This window comes from Callorhinus ursinus, unplaced genomic scaffold (genome assembly GCF_003265705.2).
Source record: "Callorhinus ursinus isolate GAN/ISIS: 27379988/994484 unplaced genomic scaffold, GSC_fseal_2.0 scaffold34, whole genome shotgun sequence".
Lineage (NCBI taxonomy): Eukaryota > Metazoa > Chordata > Mammalia > Carnivora > Otariidae > Callorhinus > Callorhinus ursinus.
In genome coordinates, this window is record NW_027397096.1 from 9,289,762 (window position 1) to 9,310,673 (window position 20,912).

A 20,912-nucleotide genomic window follows, 5' to 3' on the forward strand; every position below is an offset into this window, starting at 1 on the left:
AGGAGGCAGGCAGTTCTGAAAACCGGATCCGTGTGATTTCACCACCTTAGGGGCCAGCCGTCTCTATTTTGGGGGAGGTGGAGGGAGGGTGGAGCCTCCCCAGTTCCCCCAGGTGATCCGTCATTGGGAAGGTGAACATAAGGCAGGATTAGAGAGTGCACAGACTGGGGCAAGGGGTAGGGTTTAGGCCTCTGAAAACAATGTCCCCCATCCCCCGTCTGACACATGACTGAGCTCAGAATTTTTCCTGTCACAGATTATGTTACTAATACATCGAGAAAAACAATGTGCTGATCCTTGGGTCCTCATTTATTGCTGAGGTGTTTGGCTTGTTTGTTGATTTTTTTTTTTTTAAATATCTTTGGACCTTGGACTCTGAACCAGTTTTAGGTCTAGTTGGCCATCCCTTTTGCGTCCCCGCGGTATGGGTTCCTCCAACCTGCCGCTGTGGCCAATCATGGCCAGCAGAGGGCGCTCCAACCGCGCACGCACCTGGCAACCCGCTTCTGTGTCCCACAGTTCCAGGTTCCGGGTCCCCGGCCTTGACCAGGGCTAACCTGTCCCTCAGCATCTTCTCTCTTCAGACTGCCTCAGGACCCCATTCCTGGGGTTGAAGGCAGAGTTCAGAGAAGAGATGGAAGATATGGGATTTTGCTGTGGATGGACTGTGAGCTCTAGAGGCAGAGGGGGGAGCGTTTCAGTAAATGAAGAGTAGAGAGAGGCAGGGGCGGATTGAGACCCTTATGGGGCCTGCTGTTTGGCATGACTGCTCATAAATAAGGAAAAGTTGTGTAATGTATTTAGTCCTGCTGGGTTCAAGGCAGTTAGTGGTGGGGAAGCTGTGGCTTTTTATGAGGGTAGGGAGGGTATGTCTGTGGGGTACCCCCTTGGCTGCTATTTATGGAGGCAGGGAGGTCTGGAGAAGCCTGGTTGTGCCGTTAGCATACAAGCCTCCTGTTGGCCCTGGTCTTGGGAGGCCGCTGGCCAGGGAAGGATGGCCACAGAGCCTACGCTGGGCATGCTCTTCTTCTGAGTACGCAGAGCTCCCCCTCAAACCCTGAAGATGGGTCTGAGAGCCTTTGGGGGCAGCTGGGTGTTATTCATGGAGCATAGCCTCCTCCTGATTCCTGCCTCATTCCAACCATCCATCCATCCATCCATCCATCCATCCATCCATCCATCCATTTCCTGAGCACCTGCTCTAGGCCAGGCTTTCTGTTAGGCCTTTTGGAGGGCACAGAAATGGCCCTAACACTAGAGTACAACCTGCTGTATGTAAGTGGAGGGGAAGGGTTGGATAAAATATGTCCACAAATCATTCTTACCCCAGATGGCTGGGAACAAGGGCCTTGGGAGCAGCTCGGAACAAAAGATTTTGAAGTTTGGCTGCTATGAAGAAGTCTTTATGAAGATTTACCTGCAAAACCAGGGGATAACTCTTAGCTTTACACTTGTGTAGTTTATATAAGATAATACACACAGGCTACTTAGCAGACTGCTTGGAAGGTACAAAGTGCTAAGACAATGGTATCTGTTACCACCGTGATGATGATTGTGTATCCCCGTCGCAGGCCCTGACCTGCTTTTTTGTACCCAGGGCTGACCACACCTCTGCAGAACAAAGGCTGATGCCGACGGTACCACCCCGGCTGGGCTCCCATGAGGAGACTCAGTAGAAATGAGTGACGGCGGGGAGGGCATGAATTCAAGGTCTTTAATTCAAGGCAAGGCAGCTCCTGAGAGGCGGCTGGGGCTGAGAGTTGGAGCTGAGAGGGGGGGCCCTCTCATCTTCTCTTTAGGATGGTCAGCGGTACCCTTCTCCACTACTTCCGGGTCACTCATTTCTCCCCAGGTCCTTGATGTAGTCCTGGACCCAGTCATCACTGGGGTTGGCACATATGGAATGACCCTTTTTGGTGATGAAGCTGTGGAGCAAAAGGGAGAAGGGTTGCCAACTGAGGCATCCAGCAGCTGGGAAGTGAAAGCTGGTCAGCCCTCCGGAGCAAACTCCTCACCCACCTAGGCTGTTTCTCCTTCCTCTGCTAGAGGCAGCTCAAGACCAGTCTCCTCTCTGAGACATACTCTCCAGCCCCTCAGGGCCCCCCTAGACCCATCCAGTCTCCGTGCTTCCCCTGCCCTTGGAAGTGCCCCCCCCTGCCCCATCTCCTTCCCTGATGCCTCCCCATCCACAGGGTCTGCTTCCTCCTGGCTTCCTGCAGGCTCAGCCAGGCCAGAAAGCCCCCAGGTTGCCCCTCTGGTTGCTGCACCTGGGAGGGGCTCTGGGAAGTCCCCATTCCAGGTCCTCCCTCCCCCACCCCCAGCCTTGCAGGCTCCCTGCCCCCCAGTGGGGTGTGCGGGTGCCACTTACACAACTCCAGGCCTCGAACACTGGCTGCTGGTATCATAATAATCTGTGATCCGGTGACGTGGAATTGCCTGGGCAATGTAGCTGATGCAACACTCGGCCGGGTGGTAAGGTCCTCCTGAGGAGACAGCAGGGAGCGAAGCTGAGCCTGGGCTCTTTGTTAGAGGCCAGACCTGCTGGCTGCTTCTGCATTACAGAGGGCGGAAGAGGGAAGGAAGGAGGGGGTGGCCCCGCTGAATTCGGACAGAGGATTGTGCAGATTCTCTCCTCTTTCCCTCCTCCTGCATCAGCAATCACCTTCCTTCCTGTTCTTCAACCTCTTCTAGAAAGACTGGCTGATGACCTTCAGCTCTGGATTGAAGATTAGCAAAACCCAAGTCTTCTTAGTGAGTACACACCACCCCTGTGGGGCAGGCTCGCACAGATGTGCCACATAGGAGGAATATTTGGAAGAAATCTCCATGAGGGACAGGGACACCAACTGGTTCATGCCAGCTGGGCGTGCAGACCCAGCCCCTCCCAATCCGCCCATTCCGCCTGTGTCCCCATGCAACCCCTGTCCTGCAAAGAGGGAAGGAAGCTGACACCAAGGTCCAAGGACAGGGAGTCAGGACACCCAGATCCCAACCTCCCCTCGCCTTTCCTGGCTTTGTGCCCATGGCAACTTTATTCCCCTGTTAGTTTCCTCATCTGTCAATGAGGTTGTTGGACTGGATTGGTGGTTTTTATACTGAGCTTCCTGGGGGTCTTGGGGCTTCGGGGTCTCTTTCAGAGATACTGATGCATTAGGAGTAGAGTTTTGGAGATAGTATCCCTTTTAGCCCTTTTTGCTGTTTTACATATTAGGTTTCTGAGTAAGATTTTGCTTGAAGAAGGGTTCCACTGTCTAAAAAATGTTAAACATCACTGGATTAGGTGAGCTGTCCAGTTATTTTCTGATTCTGCAATTCCACGGCTCTCATTGGAGGTGTGGGAGGGGGACACTGGAAATCACATGTTCAGTCAAGCTTGACTTATGGAGGGAGCAGGAAGGGCATTTCTGACCAAGGGCCCTGGAGAAACAAGAAGGCACCGTGGTCATGGAGTGGAGGGATGGGGGTGTGCACATTATGTGACCAACCTGGATGGGACTGGGAGTGTCTGGGCAGTGGCCTCCGAGGTCGCCAGGGGCGGCTGCATGCGTGGGTGGGAAGGGAAAGGCCTGGTCTTTTACCCAATTAGCATCCTCCCTCCCCAAAGAATGGGGTAAGGGGCCCGCTGGTCCCTGCCCAGATTCTCATTGACGTTAGACCAGCTTTATTTCAATAACCTCCTCTGTTTCCCTCCCAGTTTCTGAAAAGGAGACAAGGTAAAACTGAAGGGTGAGGCATAGTTTTGGTTGTGCGTGAAGGCAGCTCATCCTAAGGAATAAACTGGGAAAGGGTGGCGAGATGGGACCTGTACTGTCGTGGTTCCCCTCAGCGCACACTTAAGCAAGGCTGCCCTTGCGGGGTGGGTCTGACTCTGGAAGAAAGTGGCCCCAATCTCAGGAGGCAAGCGGACAAATGGCTTTGAGGGTCCCCCCAAACTGCTCCTCTATCTCCCTGGGGATAATGTCCCCCAGATGGGGTGGGCCACTCTTATTTAATGGCAGAGAGAGATGAACTGAGGGAGTGGAGAGGCAGGCCTCACTCCATGGCCTTGGTGGGCAGGCGGACTGGTCCTGGAGGGCGAGGCCGAAACCAGTTTCAGAAGACCCCAGACCTCCTTCGAGAGCCCCTCATCCTTATTTCCCCAAAAACCTTACTCCTGGTTCTTTCCCCACAGGGGCCAAATTGGAAGGAAGACAAGGTGTTGCACTCACGTGGGGAGAATTCAGCCTTGCGCCCCAGGGTGCAGGTGGTGAGGAGGATGACGAAGAGGGAGGTGGCTGCCATGGAGACTTTCATCCTCCTGGTGGGGGAGAACTTTATCCTCTTGGTGGGGAGCTGCTGCAGGAGGAGAGCTGCCCTGGTAGCGACTTCGGAGGATCCTGGGCTGAGGAGTTGTTGAGAAATGATCATCAAGGCAAAATATTTTTTTAAAATGAGGGAACTAAGATGACAAACGGAAGTAGGGAGTAACGATGCCTCAGCAATTTCAGATCCTGAACGTTTGTTGAGGGCGGAGCGAGGGAAGCCTGGAGAGCCAAGATTTCAGGGAGGACCTTGCCTTCCGTCCCTAGTGGGAATAAATTTAACTCCTTGGGTATAAGCCCTTCCTTTGGTGTAGGCCACAGCGCAGGGCCTGGGGGTACTGTTGTGCACTTAGTGCAAGTCCTCAAGGCTGGGATGTGGCCTGTGCCCAATTCCAGTTCTGGGCCTGGAACAAGGCCACGTGGGGAGGTTCAGGATCGGTTTGTCTGGAGATCAGAGGGGATTTGGGGTACCAGGATGAGGCCTGGAGCCCCGCAAGTCCAGTCTTACTAATCTGGGCTAGGAACTCCTCACTTAAACACTTAGGCAGAACCTCTAGCTCCCAGCCTTATCACTACCCTCTCACCGTACCCTGGGGTGAAGAAGTGCCACGATGCTCAGTAGATAATTGATTTAACAAACGTTACATAATGGTTATATGCCCTAGGCACTGTCCCAAATGTTTAAGGAATATTAGCCCATTTAATCTTTAAATCAGCAGTTGAGGAAACTGAGGCAGAGGGAGTATAAAAAACTCACCCAAGCTTTGACAGTTGATAAGTGGAATCAGTGTTCAAACCTGGGCAATCTAGTTTCCAAGTCTGTGTTCTTAACTGCTATGGCCTGGGCAAACATGGGACCCCCCCGCCCTCCTTGCCCCAACGAAGCTGTCTCTGTAAGTGTCCTGGCTAGTGTGGCTTTTCTGCAAAGCCTTTAGTCTGAGCCCTTTCTGAGCTCAGGTGGATCCCTTTGGGACCCTTTCCTGGTTTCTGACTTTTGTTAAAGAGAAGCTTGATGGGTACCTAGAAAATGCCCTGTTCAGGGATGGCTAGTACACTTCACTGATTCAGGGTGGACCAGAGTTCTGTGTTGGAGACCATTCTGAGGCCATGTCCACACACCTCAGAGGGAGTGCTGTGACTAACATGTGGTTCCTGCTAGGGTGCGGCTCACAGGCTATGTATTGCCATCCTTAGATTAGTCTAAACTGGCCATTTACGGAGGAGGAATTGGGGCTCAGGAAGGGCCAGGGGCTTGCTCATATTTACAGGATGACTAGGATGCAGAACAGATCCGCCTTAGTCCAGTGGCCTTTACCATGCTCTTCTTGGGGGCCCTTCGCCCATTTCGCTTGCTGCTGTGGTTGGAAAGCTGTTCATATCTTCTTTCCTTGACTGGACTCATCAGGGCAGGGAGCTTCTGTTCTTTATCTTTGCCCATTCACACACACCTGGCAGGGAGCAGGTAATTTATAAAGGCATGTTTTAGAAGAAGCATGAATAAATAAGTTGAGCAGGTCAAAGTAGGTACACATCTCACAGGAAACATGCTGGGGTTCCAAGATAGCCATTTGTTAGACATATTCTGTATTTGTTATCATCGCTAACAGTACTATTTAAACTCTTCAAATCAAATAACAATTGCCATTAGGAACCATCTAAGGAAATAAGTTTTAGGGTGAACGTGAATTGGAAGGAAACAGTGTTTACTTTGTTTTCCTGGAGACTTAGCCTCCCTGCGAAGTTGTTGTTAGGAGCCTTACAGGAAATCCCTTTATTTTCTAAGAAATTATTAAGTTCCTATCTATGTTAATCTGTATATGCTAATTGCTATAATAAACAACCCCTAAATCTCAGGGGATTAATTAAATGAAGGCTTATTTCTTGCTCACGTCACAGTCCAATGTGTGTGAGCAGTAGGATGAGGGTGTGTGTGTTGGGGAAGGCTGTTCATGCACCTGTTCAGGGACTAAGGCTTCCTCTATCTGTGATTCCTGCAGTTTCAACACAAGGCCTCCAAGTTTGCTACAAATGGGAGAGGCAGAAGAGAGCTGAGAGATTTTCACGTACCAGTCCCAGAAATGATATAGATGACTTTCTTTTTTTTTTTTTTTAAGATTTTATTTATTTATTTGACAGAGAGAGACACAGCGAGAGAGGGAACACAAGCAGGGGGAGTGGGAGTGGGAGAAGCAGGCTTCCCGCCGAGCAGGGAGCCCGATGCGGGGCTCGATCCCAGGACCCTGGGATTATGACCTGAGCCGAAGGCAGACGCTTAACGACTGAGCCACCCAGGCACCCCTGATATAGATGACTTTCACTTAACACTCCATGGCCAGAATGAAGTTACCTGGCTCCAAGTTAATGACAAAATATGGAAAATATAGATCATCTGTGTGCCTAGGAGGAAAATGGAATGGGTTTATTGACTACATCACTTCTTTGCCACAAGACCAAATGCCAGGTACTGGGCTACGCTTGGAGGGTGGGAATGAAGATGACCCTGACCTCAAAGGACTCATAGCTTCAAGAGAGACTCAAAAAAGTAAATGAAAATTACAATACAGTGGGATGAATGGAATTTGTTAGCAACATGGAGACATTAAATATTCTGTTGCCCACCAGTAAGTATGTAGTACCTTTTTAAAAAATATTAAAAATGTTTTCCAAAGCAGCACATACACATGGATTTAAAAAAAAATCAGAGAATACAGAAGGAGTGTGTGGGACATACATTTTTCTGAGTTCCTGCTTGTCTGAAGATGTCCTTACTCATCCCTCATGCTTGATGGATATTTTTGCCGGGTATAGAATTCTACCTTGAGAGTAGAATTTTTGCGAGGGGGGACTTATATTTGTGTTTTTTCCCTGGTTTTTCATCTCTCTAGATATTTTTTTAAAGTTAATCGTCTTTTTATTGGAAAAAAAGACTAGCATTTACAACTTGGCATGGACATAAATTGTAATTTCTTGAACAGCAATGTTGGTGGTGTTCCACAGCCTCAGCCTACTCTGCTGGCTCCAAGTCATGGTTCAGAAGGTTTTAAAAATGGAGTCCAAAGATAGTCCCTTCCTTTTTAAAACTTGGTGTGAATGGTGACAGCCACACCCACTTTGCTCTAGTACAACGAGGACAAGGCTAACCCAACACACGCAGCCCGCTACCAGGATGAGTGTCATCATCACCATGGGTCAAGGCACATGGAAGTATGAGAGGGCCATTCTGCTAAGTGGGGCTATGTTTAGACTATTTATCCTTCATCCATTTTTCTGCACAGCATCCTGAGGTAAACCAATTTTAAATGTTTGTTTCCAGTAAACCGGCCATGACAATTTATACTAACAAGTTGAACTAGAACACATTTGAATATGCTTTCAATCTGTTTTTTTCATTTATCATTTTTAACACAAATGTTTCTTGATCATTAAGATAGTACAAGTATTTATACTATAAAACTGATGGGAGCTTGATCTTTAAAGGACAGGACCACAAACCAATACATGCAGATTTTTGAGTGTATGGACCTAAGGTACCTTTGACATTCAGTTTTGCTATAGAGAAACAGAATGAATAAATGAACTTTTTTTTTTTTTTTTTTTTGCAAGCAGGTAAGTAAAAGATTCAGTTGGATTCTTCTGGAGGGGGAAAAGGAATTGAAAGTAGGTCTTCATTTTACAATCATCATCTATATGAATTCTTCATAGTCAACTTGTCCATCTCCATCAATATCTGGTTCTCTGACCATTTCATCGACTTCATCTGTTCGTTTTTCTCCCAAGTTTTTCATGACATGGGGTAGTTCTGCCACACTGTTGCAACCAGGGCCATCCTTGTCAAAGACTGGGAATGCCTCGCAAATTTCTTCTTCACTGTTTGTATCTTTCATTTTTCCAGCCATCCTAGTCAAAAATTCTGGCTAGTCAATGGTGCCATTACCATCGGCATCCACCTCGTTGATCATATCCTGCAGTTGGACTTCTGTTTGGTTCTGACCCAGTGACCTCACGACAGTTCCAAGTTCCTTTGTTGTGATGGTGCCATCACTGTGTTTGTCAAATAGGGAGAAAGCTTCCTTAAACTCAGCAATCAGCCATGCTGCGAGCTAAAGGAGGGGGAAGCAGAGGGAGCCAGGGGGGTTGCTCTAGTGCAGGGGCTGTGGTAGTGGGATGCCCCCGCCACTGCCGCAGCTAAGGCACATTGTGCACTCAGCCTTGTGAGTAATGGCCCCCTGCCTGCGAGGCTCTCAGCACTACTGCCCCATTCTCTAGAAGATTTTAAGATTTCTGATTTATCCTTGTTTTTTTGCTTTTTGGCAGAAAAAGATGATCCGAGGCTCATCTTATACTTGGCCCCAGCTCTAGAAATCAACCATTTCTCCAATGAGTCCTGGTTCCCATTAGTAAAGGATGGTTTTGAGAAATCTGGGTGCTTAGGGTGCTCACTGCTTATGGGAAGGGCATAGCTCTTAAGACTGAGCTCTTAGTGGACAGAACTAGGAAATATATCGAAGCATGTATGTGTGAATGTGTATGTAAATTTATATCTATTCTATTATATCAATCTTACACATTTATAGCAATTTCTATATCATCAGTCTCACTATATGAAAAACCAAAAGTTTATACCAATACATTCAATTCCAAATCAACACCACAGGGTTTATTTTAACCTTCCCTGTCTATGTGTTTCCCTCTCTACTTTATCACTGAGAAATCTGGCTCCCATTAACCTCAATATGTTTACCTCTTTGCACTGTCCCCTGTATATACCAAATCCTCTGGCCGTACTGGCTGTATCACAGGTCACACTGGCCTCAACCATGTGGGTCATGCCCTCTGCCCCAGTCCTAGCTGAGTTCTCAGGTGAGCCCCGTGGTTCACAGCAAGAGAATGAATACATGAGGGGTGGGGGAAGGAGAAAAGGGAATGAGTTGTATATTTAAAATCTTCACTGTGGTTCTAAAAGTAGAAGAGTAAAAATGTGAATGTTTCCATTTGCTGTTTTATGTCTTGATGATTTCTGTTGCAGCTCTTTGAAGTTTTTGTTTTATTTTTTAAAGATTTATTTATTTGAGAAAGGGAGAGACCAAGAGAGTGAGCATGGGAGCATGGTGGGGAGGGGCAGAGAGAGAAGGAGAGAGAGAATCTCAAGCAGACTCCCCACCAAGCACAGAGCCCAAGGCAGGCTTGATCCCAGGACCCTGAGATCATGACCTGAGTGGAAATCAAGAGTTGGCTGTTTAGCCAAGTGAGCCACCCAGGTACCCTGTGTTTTTTTTTTTTTTTTTAAAGAACTTTTAAACACAATTTTTCTAGCTATTTTGCACTACTCCCAAGATTTTTACTTCAAAAAAGATAAAATTTTTAAACTAACCTCTATATCCGATGTGAGGCTTGAACTCACAACCCCAAGATCAAGAGTTGCTCACTCTACTGACTGAACCAGACAGTGCCCCCTAAGATTTTTGCTTTTAAAATTGAAAATTGGTTGCCAGACTTATTTAGCCATGTTTAAACTTTCCCCAATTGGATATTTCTTTTATAATTAAACAGCTCTGATAAGCTTCATCTTAAAAGAAATCAAATATCAACACAAGTCAAGAACTGGCTCATTTTGTTGTTTGTTCTTTTTTTTTAAATTTTTTATTGTTATGTTAATCACCATATATTACATCATTAGTTTTTGATGTAGTGTTCCATGATTCATTGTTTGTGCATAACACCTAGTACTCCACGCAGAACGTGCCCTCTTTAACACCCATCACCAGGCTAACCTATCCCCCCACCTCCCTCCCCTCTAGAACCCTCAGTTTGTTTTTCAGAGTCCATCATCTCTCATGGTTCGTCTCCCCCTCCGACTTACTCCCTTTCATTCTTCCCCTCCTCCTATCTTCTTCTTTTTCTTTTTTCTTAAAATATGTTGTGTTATTTGTTTCAGAGGTACAGATCTGTGATTCATCAGTCTTGCACAATTCACAGCGCTCACCATAGCACATACCCTCCCCAATGTCTATCACCCAGCCACCCCATCCCTCCTACCCCCACCACTCCAGCAACCCCCAGTTTGTTTCCTGAAGTTAAAAATTCCTCATATCAGCGAGGTCATATGATACATGTCTTTCTCTGATTGACTTATTTCACTCAGCATAACACCCTCCAATTCCATCCACGTTGCAAATGGCAAGATCTCATTCCCTTTGATGGCTGCATAATATTCCATTGTGTATATATACCACTTCTTCTTTATCCATTCATCTGTCGATGGACATCTTGGCTCTTTCCACAGTTTGGCTATTGTGGACATTGCTGCTATAAACATCGGGGTGCAAGTACCCCTTCGGATCCCTACCTTTGTATCTTTGGGGTAAATACCCAGTAGTGCAATTGCTGGATCGTATGGTAGCTCTATTTTCAACTGTTTGAGGAACCTCCATACTGTTTTCCAGAGGGGTTGCACCAGCTTGCATTCCCACCAACAGTGTAGGAGGGTTCCCCTTTCTCCGCATCCCCGCCAACATCTGTCATTTCCTGACTTGTTAATTCTAGCCATTCTGACGGGTGTGAGGTGGTATCTCATTGAGGTTTTGATTTGGATTTCCCTGATGCCGAGCGATGTGGAGCACTTTTTCATGTGTCTGTTGGCCATTTGGATGTCTTCTTTGGAAAAATGTCTGTTCATGTCCTCTGGCCATTTCTTGATTGGATTATTTGTTCTTTGGGTGTTGAGTTTGATAAGTTCTTTCTAGATTTTGGAGACTAGCCCTTTATCTGAGATGTCATTTGCAAATATTGTCTCCCATTCTGTTGGTTGTCTTTTGGTTTTGTGGACTGTTTCTTTTGCTGTGCAAAAGCTTTTCATCCTGATGAAATCCCAGTAGTTCATTTTTGCCCTGGTTTCCCTTGCCTTTGGCGATGTTTATAGGAAGAAGTTGCTGTGGCTGAGGTGGAAGAAGTTGCTACCTGTGTTCTCCTTTAGGATTTTGATGGACTCCTGTCTCACGTTTAGGTCTTTCAACCATTTGGAGTCTATTTTTGTGTGTGGTGTAAGGAAATGGTCCAGTTTCATTCTTCTGCATGTGGCTGTCCAATTTTCCCAACACCATTTGTTGAAGAGACTGTCTTTTGCCATTGGACATTCTTTCCTGCTTTGTCAAAGATGAGTTGACCGTAGAGTTGAGGGTCCATTTCTGGGCTCTTAATTCTGTTCCATTGATCTATGCGTCTGTTTTTGTGCCAGTACCATACTGTCTTGATGATGACAGCTTTGTAATAGAGCTGGAAGTCCGGAATCATGATGCCGCCAGCTTTGCTTTGCTTTTTCAATATTCCTGTGGCTATTCGGGGTCTCTTCTGGTTCCATACAAATTTTAGGATGATTTGTTCCATTTCTTTGAAAAAGGTGGATGGTATTTTGATGGGGATTGCATTGAATGTGTAGATTGCTCTAGGTACCACTGACATCTTCACAATGTTTGTTCTTCCAATCCACGAGCATGGAACGTTTTTCCATTTCTTTGTGTCTTCTTCAATTTCTTTCCTGAGTATTTTATAGTTTTCTGAGTACAGATCCTTTGCCTCTTTGGTTAGATTTATTCCTAGGTATCTTATGGTTTTGGGTGCAATTGTAAATGGGATCGACTCCTTGATTTGTCTCTCTTCTGTCTTGTTGTTGGTGTATAGGAATGCCACTGATTTCTTTGCATTGATTTTATATCCTGCCACTTTACTGAATTCCTGTATGAGTTCTAGCAGTTTTGGGGTGGAGTCTTTTGCGTTGTCCACATACAGTATCATATCATCTGTAAGGAGTGAGAGTTTGACTTCCTCTTTGCCAATTTGGATGCCTTTGATTTCTTTTTGTTGCCTGATTGCTGTGGCTAGGACTTCTAATACTACGTTGAATAGCAGTGGTGAGAGTGGAAATCCCTGCCGCGTTCCTGACCTTAGGGGGAAAGCTCTCAGCTTTTCCCCATTGAGAATGATATTCGCTGTAGGTTTTTCATAGATGGCTTTTATGATGTTGAGGTATGTACCCTCTATCCCTATACTCTGAAGAGTTTTGATCAAGAAAGGATGCTGTACTTTGTCAAATGCTTTTTCTGCATCTATTGAGAGGATCATATGACTCTTGTTCTTTCTTTTGTTAATGTATTGTATCACGTTGATTGGTTTGCAGATGTTGAACCAGCCTTGCAGCCCAGGGATAAACGAAGCAGCCCACTTGGTCGTGGTGAATAATCCTTTTAATGTACTGTTGGATCCTATTGGCTAGTATTTTGGTGAGAATTTTTGCATCCATGTTCATCAAGGATATTGGTCTGTAATTCTCCTTTTTGATGGGGTCTTTGTCTGGTTTTGGGATCAAGGTAATGCTGGCCTCATAAAATGAGTTTGGAAGTTTTCCTTCCATTTCTATTTTTTGGAACAGTTTCAGGAGAATAGGTATTAATTCTTCTTTGAATGTCTGATAGAATTCCCCTGGGAAGCCATCTGGCCCCGGGCTTTTGTTTCTTGGGAGATTTTTGATGACTGCTTCAATTTCCTTAGTGGTTATAGGTCTGTTCAGGTTTTCTATTTCTTCCTGGTTCAATTTTGGTAGTTGATACATCTCTAGGAATGCACCCATTTCTTCCAGGTTATCTGATTTGCTGGCATAGAGTTGCTCATAATATGTTCTTATAATTGTTTGTATTTCTTTGGTGTTGGTTGTGATCGCTCCTCTTTCATTCATGATTTTGTTGATTTGGGCCATTTCTCTTTTCTTTTTGATCAGTCTGGCCAGGGGTTTATCAATCTTGTTAATTCTTTCAAAGAACCAGCTCCTAGTTTCGTTAATCTGTTCTACTGTTCTTTTGGTTTCTAGTTCATTAATTTCTGCTCTGATCTTTATGATTTCTCTTCTCCTGCTGGGTTTAGGCTTTATTTGCTGTTCTTTCTCCAGCTCCTTTAGGTGTAGGGTTAGGTTGTGTATTTGAGACCTTTCTTGTTTCTTGAGAAAGGCTTGTATTGTTATATACTTTCCTCTCAGGATTGCCTTTGCTGTATCCCAAAGATTCTGAACAGTTGTGTTTTCATTTTCATTGGTTTCCATGAATTTTTTTAATTCTTCTTTAATTTCCTGGTTGACCCATTCATTCTTTAGTAGGATGCTCTTTAGCCTCCATGTATTTGAGGTGTTTCCGACTTTCCTCTTGTGATTGAGTTCTAGTTTCAAAGCATTGTGGTCTGAAAATATGCAGGGAACAATCCCAATCTTTTGGTACCGGTTGAGACCTGATTTGTGACCTAGGATGTGATCAATTCTGGAGAATGTTCCATGGGCACTAGAGAAGAATGTGTATTCTGTTGCTTTGGGATGGAATGTTCTGAATATGTCTGTAAAGTCCATTTGGTCCAATGTTTCATTTAAAGTCTTTATTTCCTTGTTGATCTTTTGCTTAGATGATCTGTCCATTTCAGTCAGGGGGGTGTTAAAGCCCCCACTATTATTGTATTGTTGTCAATGTGTTTCTTCGCTTTTGTTATTAATTGCCTTATATAATTGGCTGCTCCCACGTTAGGGGCATAGATATTTACAATTGTTAGATCTTCTTGTTGGATAGACCCTTTAAGTAGGATATAGTGTCCTTCTTCATCTCTTATTATAATCTTTGTTTTAAAATCTAATGTGTCTGGTATAAGAATTGCCACCCCAGCTTTCTTTTGGTGTCCATTAGCATGGTAAATGGTTTTCCACCCCCTCACTTTCAATCTGGGGGTGTCTTTGGGTCTAAAATGAGTCTCTTGCAGACAGCATATGGATGGGTCTTGTTTTTTAATCCAATCTGATAGCCTGTGTCTTTTGATTGGGGCATCTAGCCCATTTACATTCAGGGTAACTATTGAAAGATATGAATTTAGTGCCATTGTATTTGCCTGTAAGGTGACTGTTATTGTATATTGTCTGTGTTCCTTTCTGATCTATGCTGCTTTTAGGCTCTCTCTTTGCTTAGAGGACCCCTTTTAATATTTCTTTTAGTGCTGGTTTTGTGTTTGCAAATTCCTTTAGTTTTTGTTTGTCCTGGAAGCTTTTTACCTCTCCTTCTATTTTCAATGACAGCCTAGCTGGATATAGTATTCTTGGCTGTATATTTTTCTCGTTTGGTGCTCTGAAGATATCTTGCCAGTCCTTTCTGGCCTGCCAGGTCTCTGTGGATAGGTCTGCTGCCAATCTAATATTTCTACCATTGTAGGTTACATATCTCTTCTCCCGAGCTGCTTTCAGAATTTTCTCTTTGTCTCTGAGACTCGTAAGTTTTACTATTAGATGTCAGGGTGTTGACCTATTTTTATTGATTTTGAGAGGGGTTCTCTGTGCCTCCTGGATTTTGATGCCTGTTTCCTTCCCCACATTAGGGAAGTTCTCTGCTATTATTTGCTCCAATATACCTTCTGCCCCTCTCTCTCTTTCTTCTTCTTCTGGGATCCCAATTATTCTAATGTTGTTTCGTCTTATGGTATCGCTTATCTCTCGAATTCTGCCCTCGTGATCCTGTAGTTGTTTATCTCTTTCTCACCCTCTTTATTTTCCATCATTTGGTCTTCTATATCACTGATTCTCTCTTCTGTCTCATTTATCCTCGCAGTTAATGCCCCCATTATTCATTGCACCTCATTAATAGGCTTTTTGATTTCGACTTGGTTGGATTTTAGTTCTTTTATTTCTCCAGAAAGGGTTTCTCTAATAACTTCCACACTTTTTTCAAGCCCAGCTAGTATCTTTAAAGTGTTGATTCTGAACTCTAGGTCCGACATCGTACTAATGTCTGTATTGAGTAGGTCCCTGGCCGACGGTACTACCTCTTGTTCTTTTTGCTGAGGTGATTTTTTCGTCTTGTCATTTTGTCCAGAGGAGAATAGATGAATGAGAGAACAAAATGCTAACAGGTTAACAACATCCCCAGCAAATATACTCTACAGAAATCAGAAAAGACCTGAAACCAGGGGAAAAGAAAGGGAAAGAAAGAAAAAAGAGGAAAAAAAAAGAAAAAGAAAAGGATAAAAACAAAAACAGAGCAAAACAAAAAAAATCAGAATATGATCAAATATGAGCAGGCTAGTGCATAGATCAGTGCCACACACTAGATTTTGGGCATATTTTGGTCTGTTAGAAGAAAGTGCCTCCTAAAATTTTAAAGGAAGAAAGACATATATGTACAAAATAAGGGTTGATACAATGAAGGGATGGAAGATAACTGGAAAGATGAAAATTATAAAAGGTTTTACAAACGGAATTGATAAGAAGTTGTTTGAAAGAAGAAAGAAGAAGATTTAAAAAGAAAAAAGAAAAAAAAAGAAAAAAAGGGAGAGACTGTGATCAGGCAGGAGACTAGAACAAAGCCATACACTAGTGATTTAGGGTATATTTTGATCTATTAGAAGAAACTGTATCTCAAAATTTTAAAGAGAACTTATATATATATGCCAAAAATAAGGGTAACTACTATGAAGGGATAAAATATGACTCTAAAAATGAAAAATAAAAAATGTTTTTTTTAAAAAAGGGATTGATAAGATGTTGGTTGAAAAAGGGAAAAAGAAAAATTCCAAAAAAACCCCCAAAAAACAGTTAAAAAATTAACTTTGATGAACTAATGAATCATGGTAAAAAAAGCCATGAATTCTATGTGCAGTATTCCCCTAGCGCTGGAGTTCTCCGGTTCTCCTTGATCGGTAAACTTGGTCTTGGCTTGCTGGCTGTTCGTGCTGATCTTCTGGGGGAGGGACCTGTTGCGCGGTGGTTCCCAAATGTTGTTGCCGGAGGCGGAATTGCCCCGCCCTTGTCGGTCCGGGCTAAGCAAGCTGCTCGGGCTTGCTCTCGGGAGCTTTTGTTCCCTGCAAGCTCTGGTACAGCTTTGGAGGACCAGGGTGAAAATGGTGGCCTCCCAATCTCCGCCCGGAGGAGCTGAGAACTCGGGGCCCCGCTCCTCAGTGCGCCCCCAGAGAAAAGCAGTCAGTCACTCCCGTGTCCCCGGTCTCCGGCCGCTCTCCGCGCTCACCCGGCCTGTGACCGAGCGTTTCTATCTCTGGCACCCGACCCCGTGTGGAGTCTCCAAACCCAGCAGATCCCTGCGGTGCGCTCCCGCACCGCTCCTCCCGGGGGAGGAAGGGGAGTCTCCCCGGCTCTGCCGCTTGTTGGGTCCCTGCTGGAGGAGCAGTGGCCCGACTGGGCCGCGGATCACAGTTTATGGCAACCCCGAGCTGCGAGCCCGCGCCTCTGCTCCGTCTCTGCAGCCAGCTTCCCCGCTCTGATACCTGGGAGCTCTGCTGCACTCAGGCACCCCCGGTCTTTCTGTGACCCCAAGGGTCCTGAGACCACACTGTCCCGGGAGGATTCCACCCCCCGCTTAGCTACTGCAGCGACGTCCCTCCGCCGAGCCAACTTCTAAAAGGTCCGATTTTGTGCTCCGCGGCTCTAGCACTTGCCAGAAGTGGCTGACGGAGGCCCCCTCCCCCGCCGTCTATCCTCCCGAATATCGCCTCGGATTCACTTCTCCGCACGTCCTACCTTCCAGTAAGTGGTCGCTTCTCTGTTCAGAGAGTTGTTACTCTTCTTATCTTCGATCTCCTGTTGAGTTCGTAGGTGTTCAGAATGGTTTGATCCCTATTCAGCTGAATTCCTGAGACCAGACGAAATCCAGGTCTCCTACTCCTCCGCCATCTTGCTCCACCTCTTGTTGTTTGTTCTTAAGAAGACCATAAAGATTTATTTTTTTCAATTCTTTGAAATTGTGTTTTGGTTACTAAAGAAATGTGCTTTTTATAAAAGCTGCAAACAATGCTGAAATTACAAAGTCAAAAGTGAGAGTTCTTCAAATTTCCAGTCCACCCTGTAGCATCAGCATTACCTGGGAACTTGTTAGATATGCTGATTTTGGGGGGCTCCACTCAGTCCTACTGAATTAGAATTTCTGGGGATAGGATCCAGCAATCTGTTTTTAACAAGCCTTCCAGGTGTTTCTTTCTTTCTTTTTTTCACCTGCATGGTTAGTGTTTTATTCCAAGAATGGTTCTGAAACATTACACTAAGTCAGGCTGAAAGGTAAAGTTTAAAATAGTTTTATAAGGATATAACATATGACTGTTCATTCCCCAAATTTTGACCATAGAGCTTATGATACATCTAGCTGGCAGTAGCACCAGGTTTTTCCAAATAGTCATCATTTTTCTCTTGTATGCATAGACTTCTTCTCGCTAGCCGCCTTCTGCTTTTGGTTGCCTTATCTCAGAGTCCCTCTGCTTTCTCCAAGAGGTGGTCAAGCTATCCTCTTTTCTTTTTCCCCTGCTAATTTCCTGGGATTTCTTCATGTTTTTCTGGTGGGCACGTTCTTGCTAATTTCCCTACTCACGGGCCATGCCCACCTGGGACCGAGCCTGGAAGAGTGCCCTCCAGGTGATTCTTATGCATACTAAAGTTTCAGCTTCCTAACTGGTGTGCTTCAATATAGAGTTGACCCTTGAACAACACAGGCTTGAACTGGTGCAGGTCTACTTACATGTGGATTTTTAAAAAATAAATACAGTAAATGCTGTAATGTCTTTTCTATGCCTGATGATTTTTTTTCCTTCTCTTTAAAGATTTCATTTGTTTGTTTGTCAGAGAAAGAGAGAGAACAAGCAGGGGGAGTGGCAGGCAGAGGGAGAAGCAGTCTCCCCATTGAGCAGGGAGCCCAATGTGGGGCTCAATCCCAGGACCCTGGGATCATGACCTGAGCTGAAGGCAGACACTTAACCGACTGAGCCACCCAGGTGCCCCTGCCTGATGATTTTACAAAATATGTGTGTTTTATGTTTATGTTATCAATGAGGCTTTGGCGATAGTAGGCTATCGGTAGTTAAGTTTTTAGAGAGTTATACTTGGATTTCTGACTGCGTGGAGGTCAGTGCCCCAAACCCTACGTTGTTCAAAGGGTCAGCTTCAGCCTTTGGGTAGCCGGCATGGGGCCTGGGGAGGTATATGACCCAGGCTGGTTGCCCCTCATATAAACGACCTCATTATTTTAACCCAGTGTTGCATAATAACTTGGAGATTTAGAGATGAATTATACATATGATTCTTGCACACAGAGGTCATATTTTATTCTTAATTTCAATCTTCTCTATATCCTGCCTACCACAATGTAAAACATAAAGTAGCCATTCAGTTGTTTGAGTGACAATAAATACCTGTTTCAGGATTCCAGAGAAAGGGGGGGGTGGGTGCTCTGGATGGGATAGCAGGGGAAGGTTTTACAGGGACATCTTAAGTTGAACCTTGCAGGCTGGGTTGAGTTTTGCTGAGAAGAGTTGTGAGGAGGAGCATTTGTGGCTGAGGCACCACAGAGAGCAAGGAAGCATAAAAGAACACGCGATTTTTGAGGAATTGTGAAAATAGAGTAATGTATTATGTAATTGACCTAGACATAACAAGCCATTGTCCGCTCCAAGAACTCAAAGACCTTCTATGAGTGACCAGATGCTTGGTCAGAAAGGAACGTCTCAGTGTCCATCCCCCTTTCTGTTCAGCTGCCATTGTCATGACCCAAAGCCTTGCTGTGGAGACACCTGGTCCTCTGCTGTCCTGACAGTCCAGTGGTCTGAGCTCTCCATTTCATTCCATTGAGCTAACAACTTGGCCAGCCGGAGAAACCAGTGAAATCACACACCTTCCCCTTGGGTCTAGCACGGTTTCAATCCAACAACTTTTTGAGATTTTCACCGCGGCTCTGAAACAAAATCTCTACAGAGAAGCCAAAATTTGCTGTTTCCATCACTCAGTTCTCAGTGGGCTGGTGTTAACTCGAAGCTGCTGAATTTAACAGAATACAGTGAAGTGGATGAGAGCAACAGGAGAGATCATAAATGGGTCAAATTATAAGCCAGAACCCTGAGCATCTGTATTTGCCTCTTTTACCTCCCCAAATCCCATGGAAATGACTGGAAAAATATGAAAACAAAAATAAATTTGTAGTAGCAGAAGAAATCAGAAAAGATGACATCAGCTGACTGTAAGAAGAGAAATCTCTGTATAAAGGACATGGGTCAGCTTGATGGCAAAATAAGGAGGCTGCAAAACCTGTTTCCTCATATAGGTGAAGGAGAGATCATTGAAAAAATACTTTCTCAGCAGCACCCTAGGTAACACAAAGATCAGAGTCAGTGGTGTTGGGAGAAGAAGCTACGACCTTGCCAGTACCCACTTCAGGGCAGGGGGGTGTGGGGTTTGCCCCAGGATAAAGCTATAAGCACAGTTCTCTATGTAAGAAGTCTATCTGCATGGGAGTCTTCCACAAGGGATGATGGACCGGAGAGAGAGCTGGGCAGTACCCAGGACAACTTCTGGTCAAAGAAAAGAAAGAAGTCCCACCACCTCCGCCCCCTAGAAATGAAGCTCTCCGACAACCTCAGTGAAAGCCGGACCAGTCCCACCCCGCCTTCCTCCTCACCTACCAGAGCCAGTGCCCCCCATCCTCGGAATCTGCATTCACAACCAGGGAACTAGGGATTCCCACTTCCGCTGGGAAAAAAGAGAGGAATCCCTGAAGGAATGAAATTTACCAAGGCACAGGTCCACCTGCTAGCCTGCCTACACTTTTCACCCACACCTCCTAAAATGGCATCTCTAAGTGAGGTCCTTCCTAAGACCACCTGCATAAGAATTACCTGGAATGCTTGGCTAGACTGTGTACATCTGTGCCCTGCCTTTTACTCCCCAGTCATCTTCTGTCTACCCCCTACTCCCAAATGATGAAGTGAAAGAAGCTTTTCTACACTGTACCTCCAAAGATGAACTATTCTTTGTGGAGAGAATAAGATGAGACAAAGTGTAAATGTGTATTTGATCCCTTTAGAGTTATAATAGTTCCCAGCTTTAATCATTGTCTCAGCTGTCTTCTAATAGTGTTTATGATTAGGATGGATATTTGGTTATCAATCAGTTTTTTCCCTTATAACTCTTTATGGCAAATCACCCAAAAAGCAAGATAGGTTTTTTTTTTTTAAAGACTTTATTTGAGAGAGAGAGAGTGAGCATGAGCTGGGGGAGGGGCAGAGGGAGAGGGAGAAGCAGACTCCCCACAGAGCAGGGAGCCTGATGTGGGACTCGATCCCAGGACCCTGGGATCATGACCTGAGCCGAAGGCAGACGCTTCACCAACTGAGCCACTCAGGTTCCCTGAATGTAAAATTGATATTCACTCCAACTTTATTTTTTTTTAAAGGTTTATTTATTTATTTGAGAGAGAGAGCACTCAGTGGGTTGAGGGGCAGAGGGAGAGGGAGAACATCAAGCAGACTTCCCGCTTGCGGGGCTCAATTTCACCACCCATGTTCGGTCCACCTTGACATGTTTTTCTTAATGTTAACTTTAGCCCCAATGCAGGGCTCGATCTCACCACCCGTGTTCGGTCTAACTTTAAATGTTTTTCTTAATGTCCTTTAACTTTAAAGAGGGGAACTTATGTCTGTTGAGGGAAAATATCCAAAATGTAGAAATAAGGCAGAAGGTTGACGGCAGGCAGGTCCTCCAATGTCATTTGGAAGTGTCCACAAAACCCACCCCAGAGTTCCTGTAGGGGAATGTTCTCTCCAGTGGTG

The 20,912-nt window shown here is 45.1% G+C and overlaps 1 protein-coding gene and 2 pseudogenes across 1 annotated transcript; all 3 read right to left on the reverse strand.

The window, feature by feature from the left end:
• Nucleotides 1-1,700: 1,700 nt before the first annotated feature.
• On the reverse strand, nt 1,701-4,422 carry LOC112808351 (C-C motif chemokine 14-like). Its single transcript, XM_025851438.2, has 3 exons — nt 4,209-4,422; nt 2,369-2,483; nt 1,701-1,925 (listed from the first exon to the last, which is right to left on the reverse strand). The coding sequence occupies exons 1-3, from the start codon at nt 4,405-4,407 to the stop codon at nt 1,835-1,837; spliced, it is 405 nt and encodes a 134-aa protein (XP_025707223.1). The 5' UTR covers nt 4,408-4,422; the 3' UTR covers nt 1,701-1,834.
• Nucleotides 4,423-7,966: 3,544 nt separating this feature from the next.
• LOC112808075 (neo-calmodulin pseudogene) lies at nt 7,967-9,120 on the reverse strand (annotated as a pseudogene).
• An 8,377-nt stretch (nt 9,121-17,497) lies between these two features.
• Nucleotides 17,498-17,693, reverse strand: LOC112808275 (small EDRK-rich factor 1 pseudogene; annotated as a pseudogene).
• Nucleotides 17,694-20,912: the final 3,219 nt, after the last annotated feature.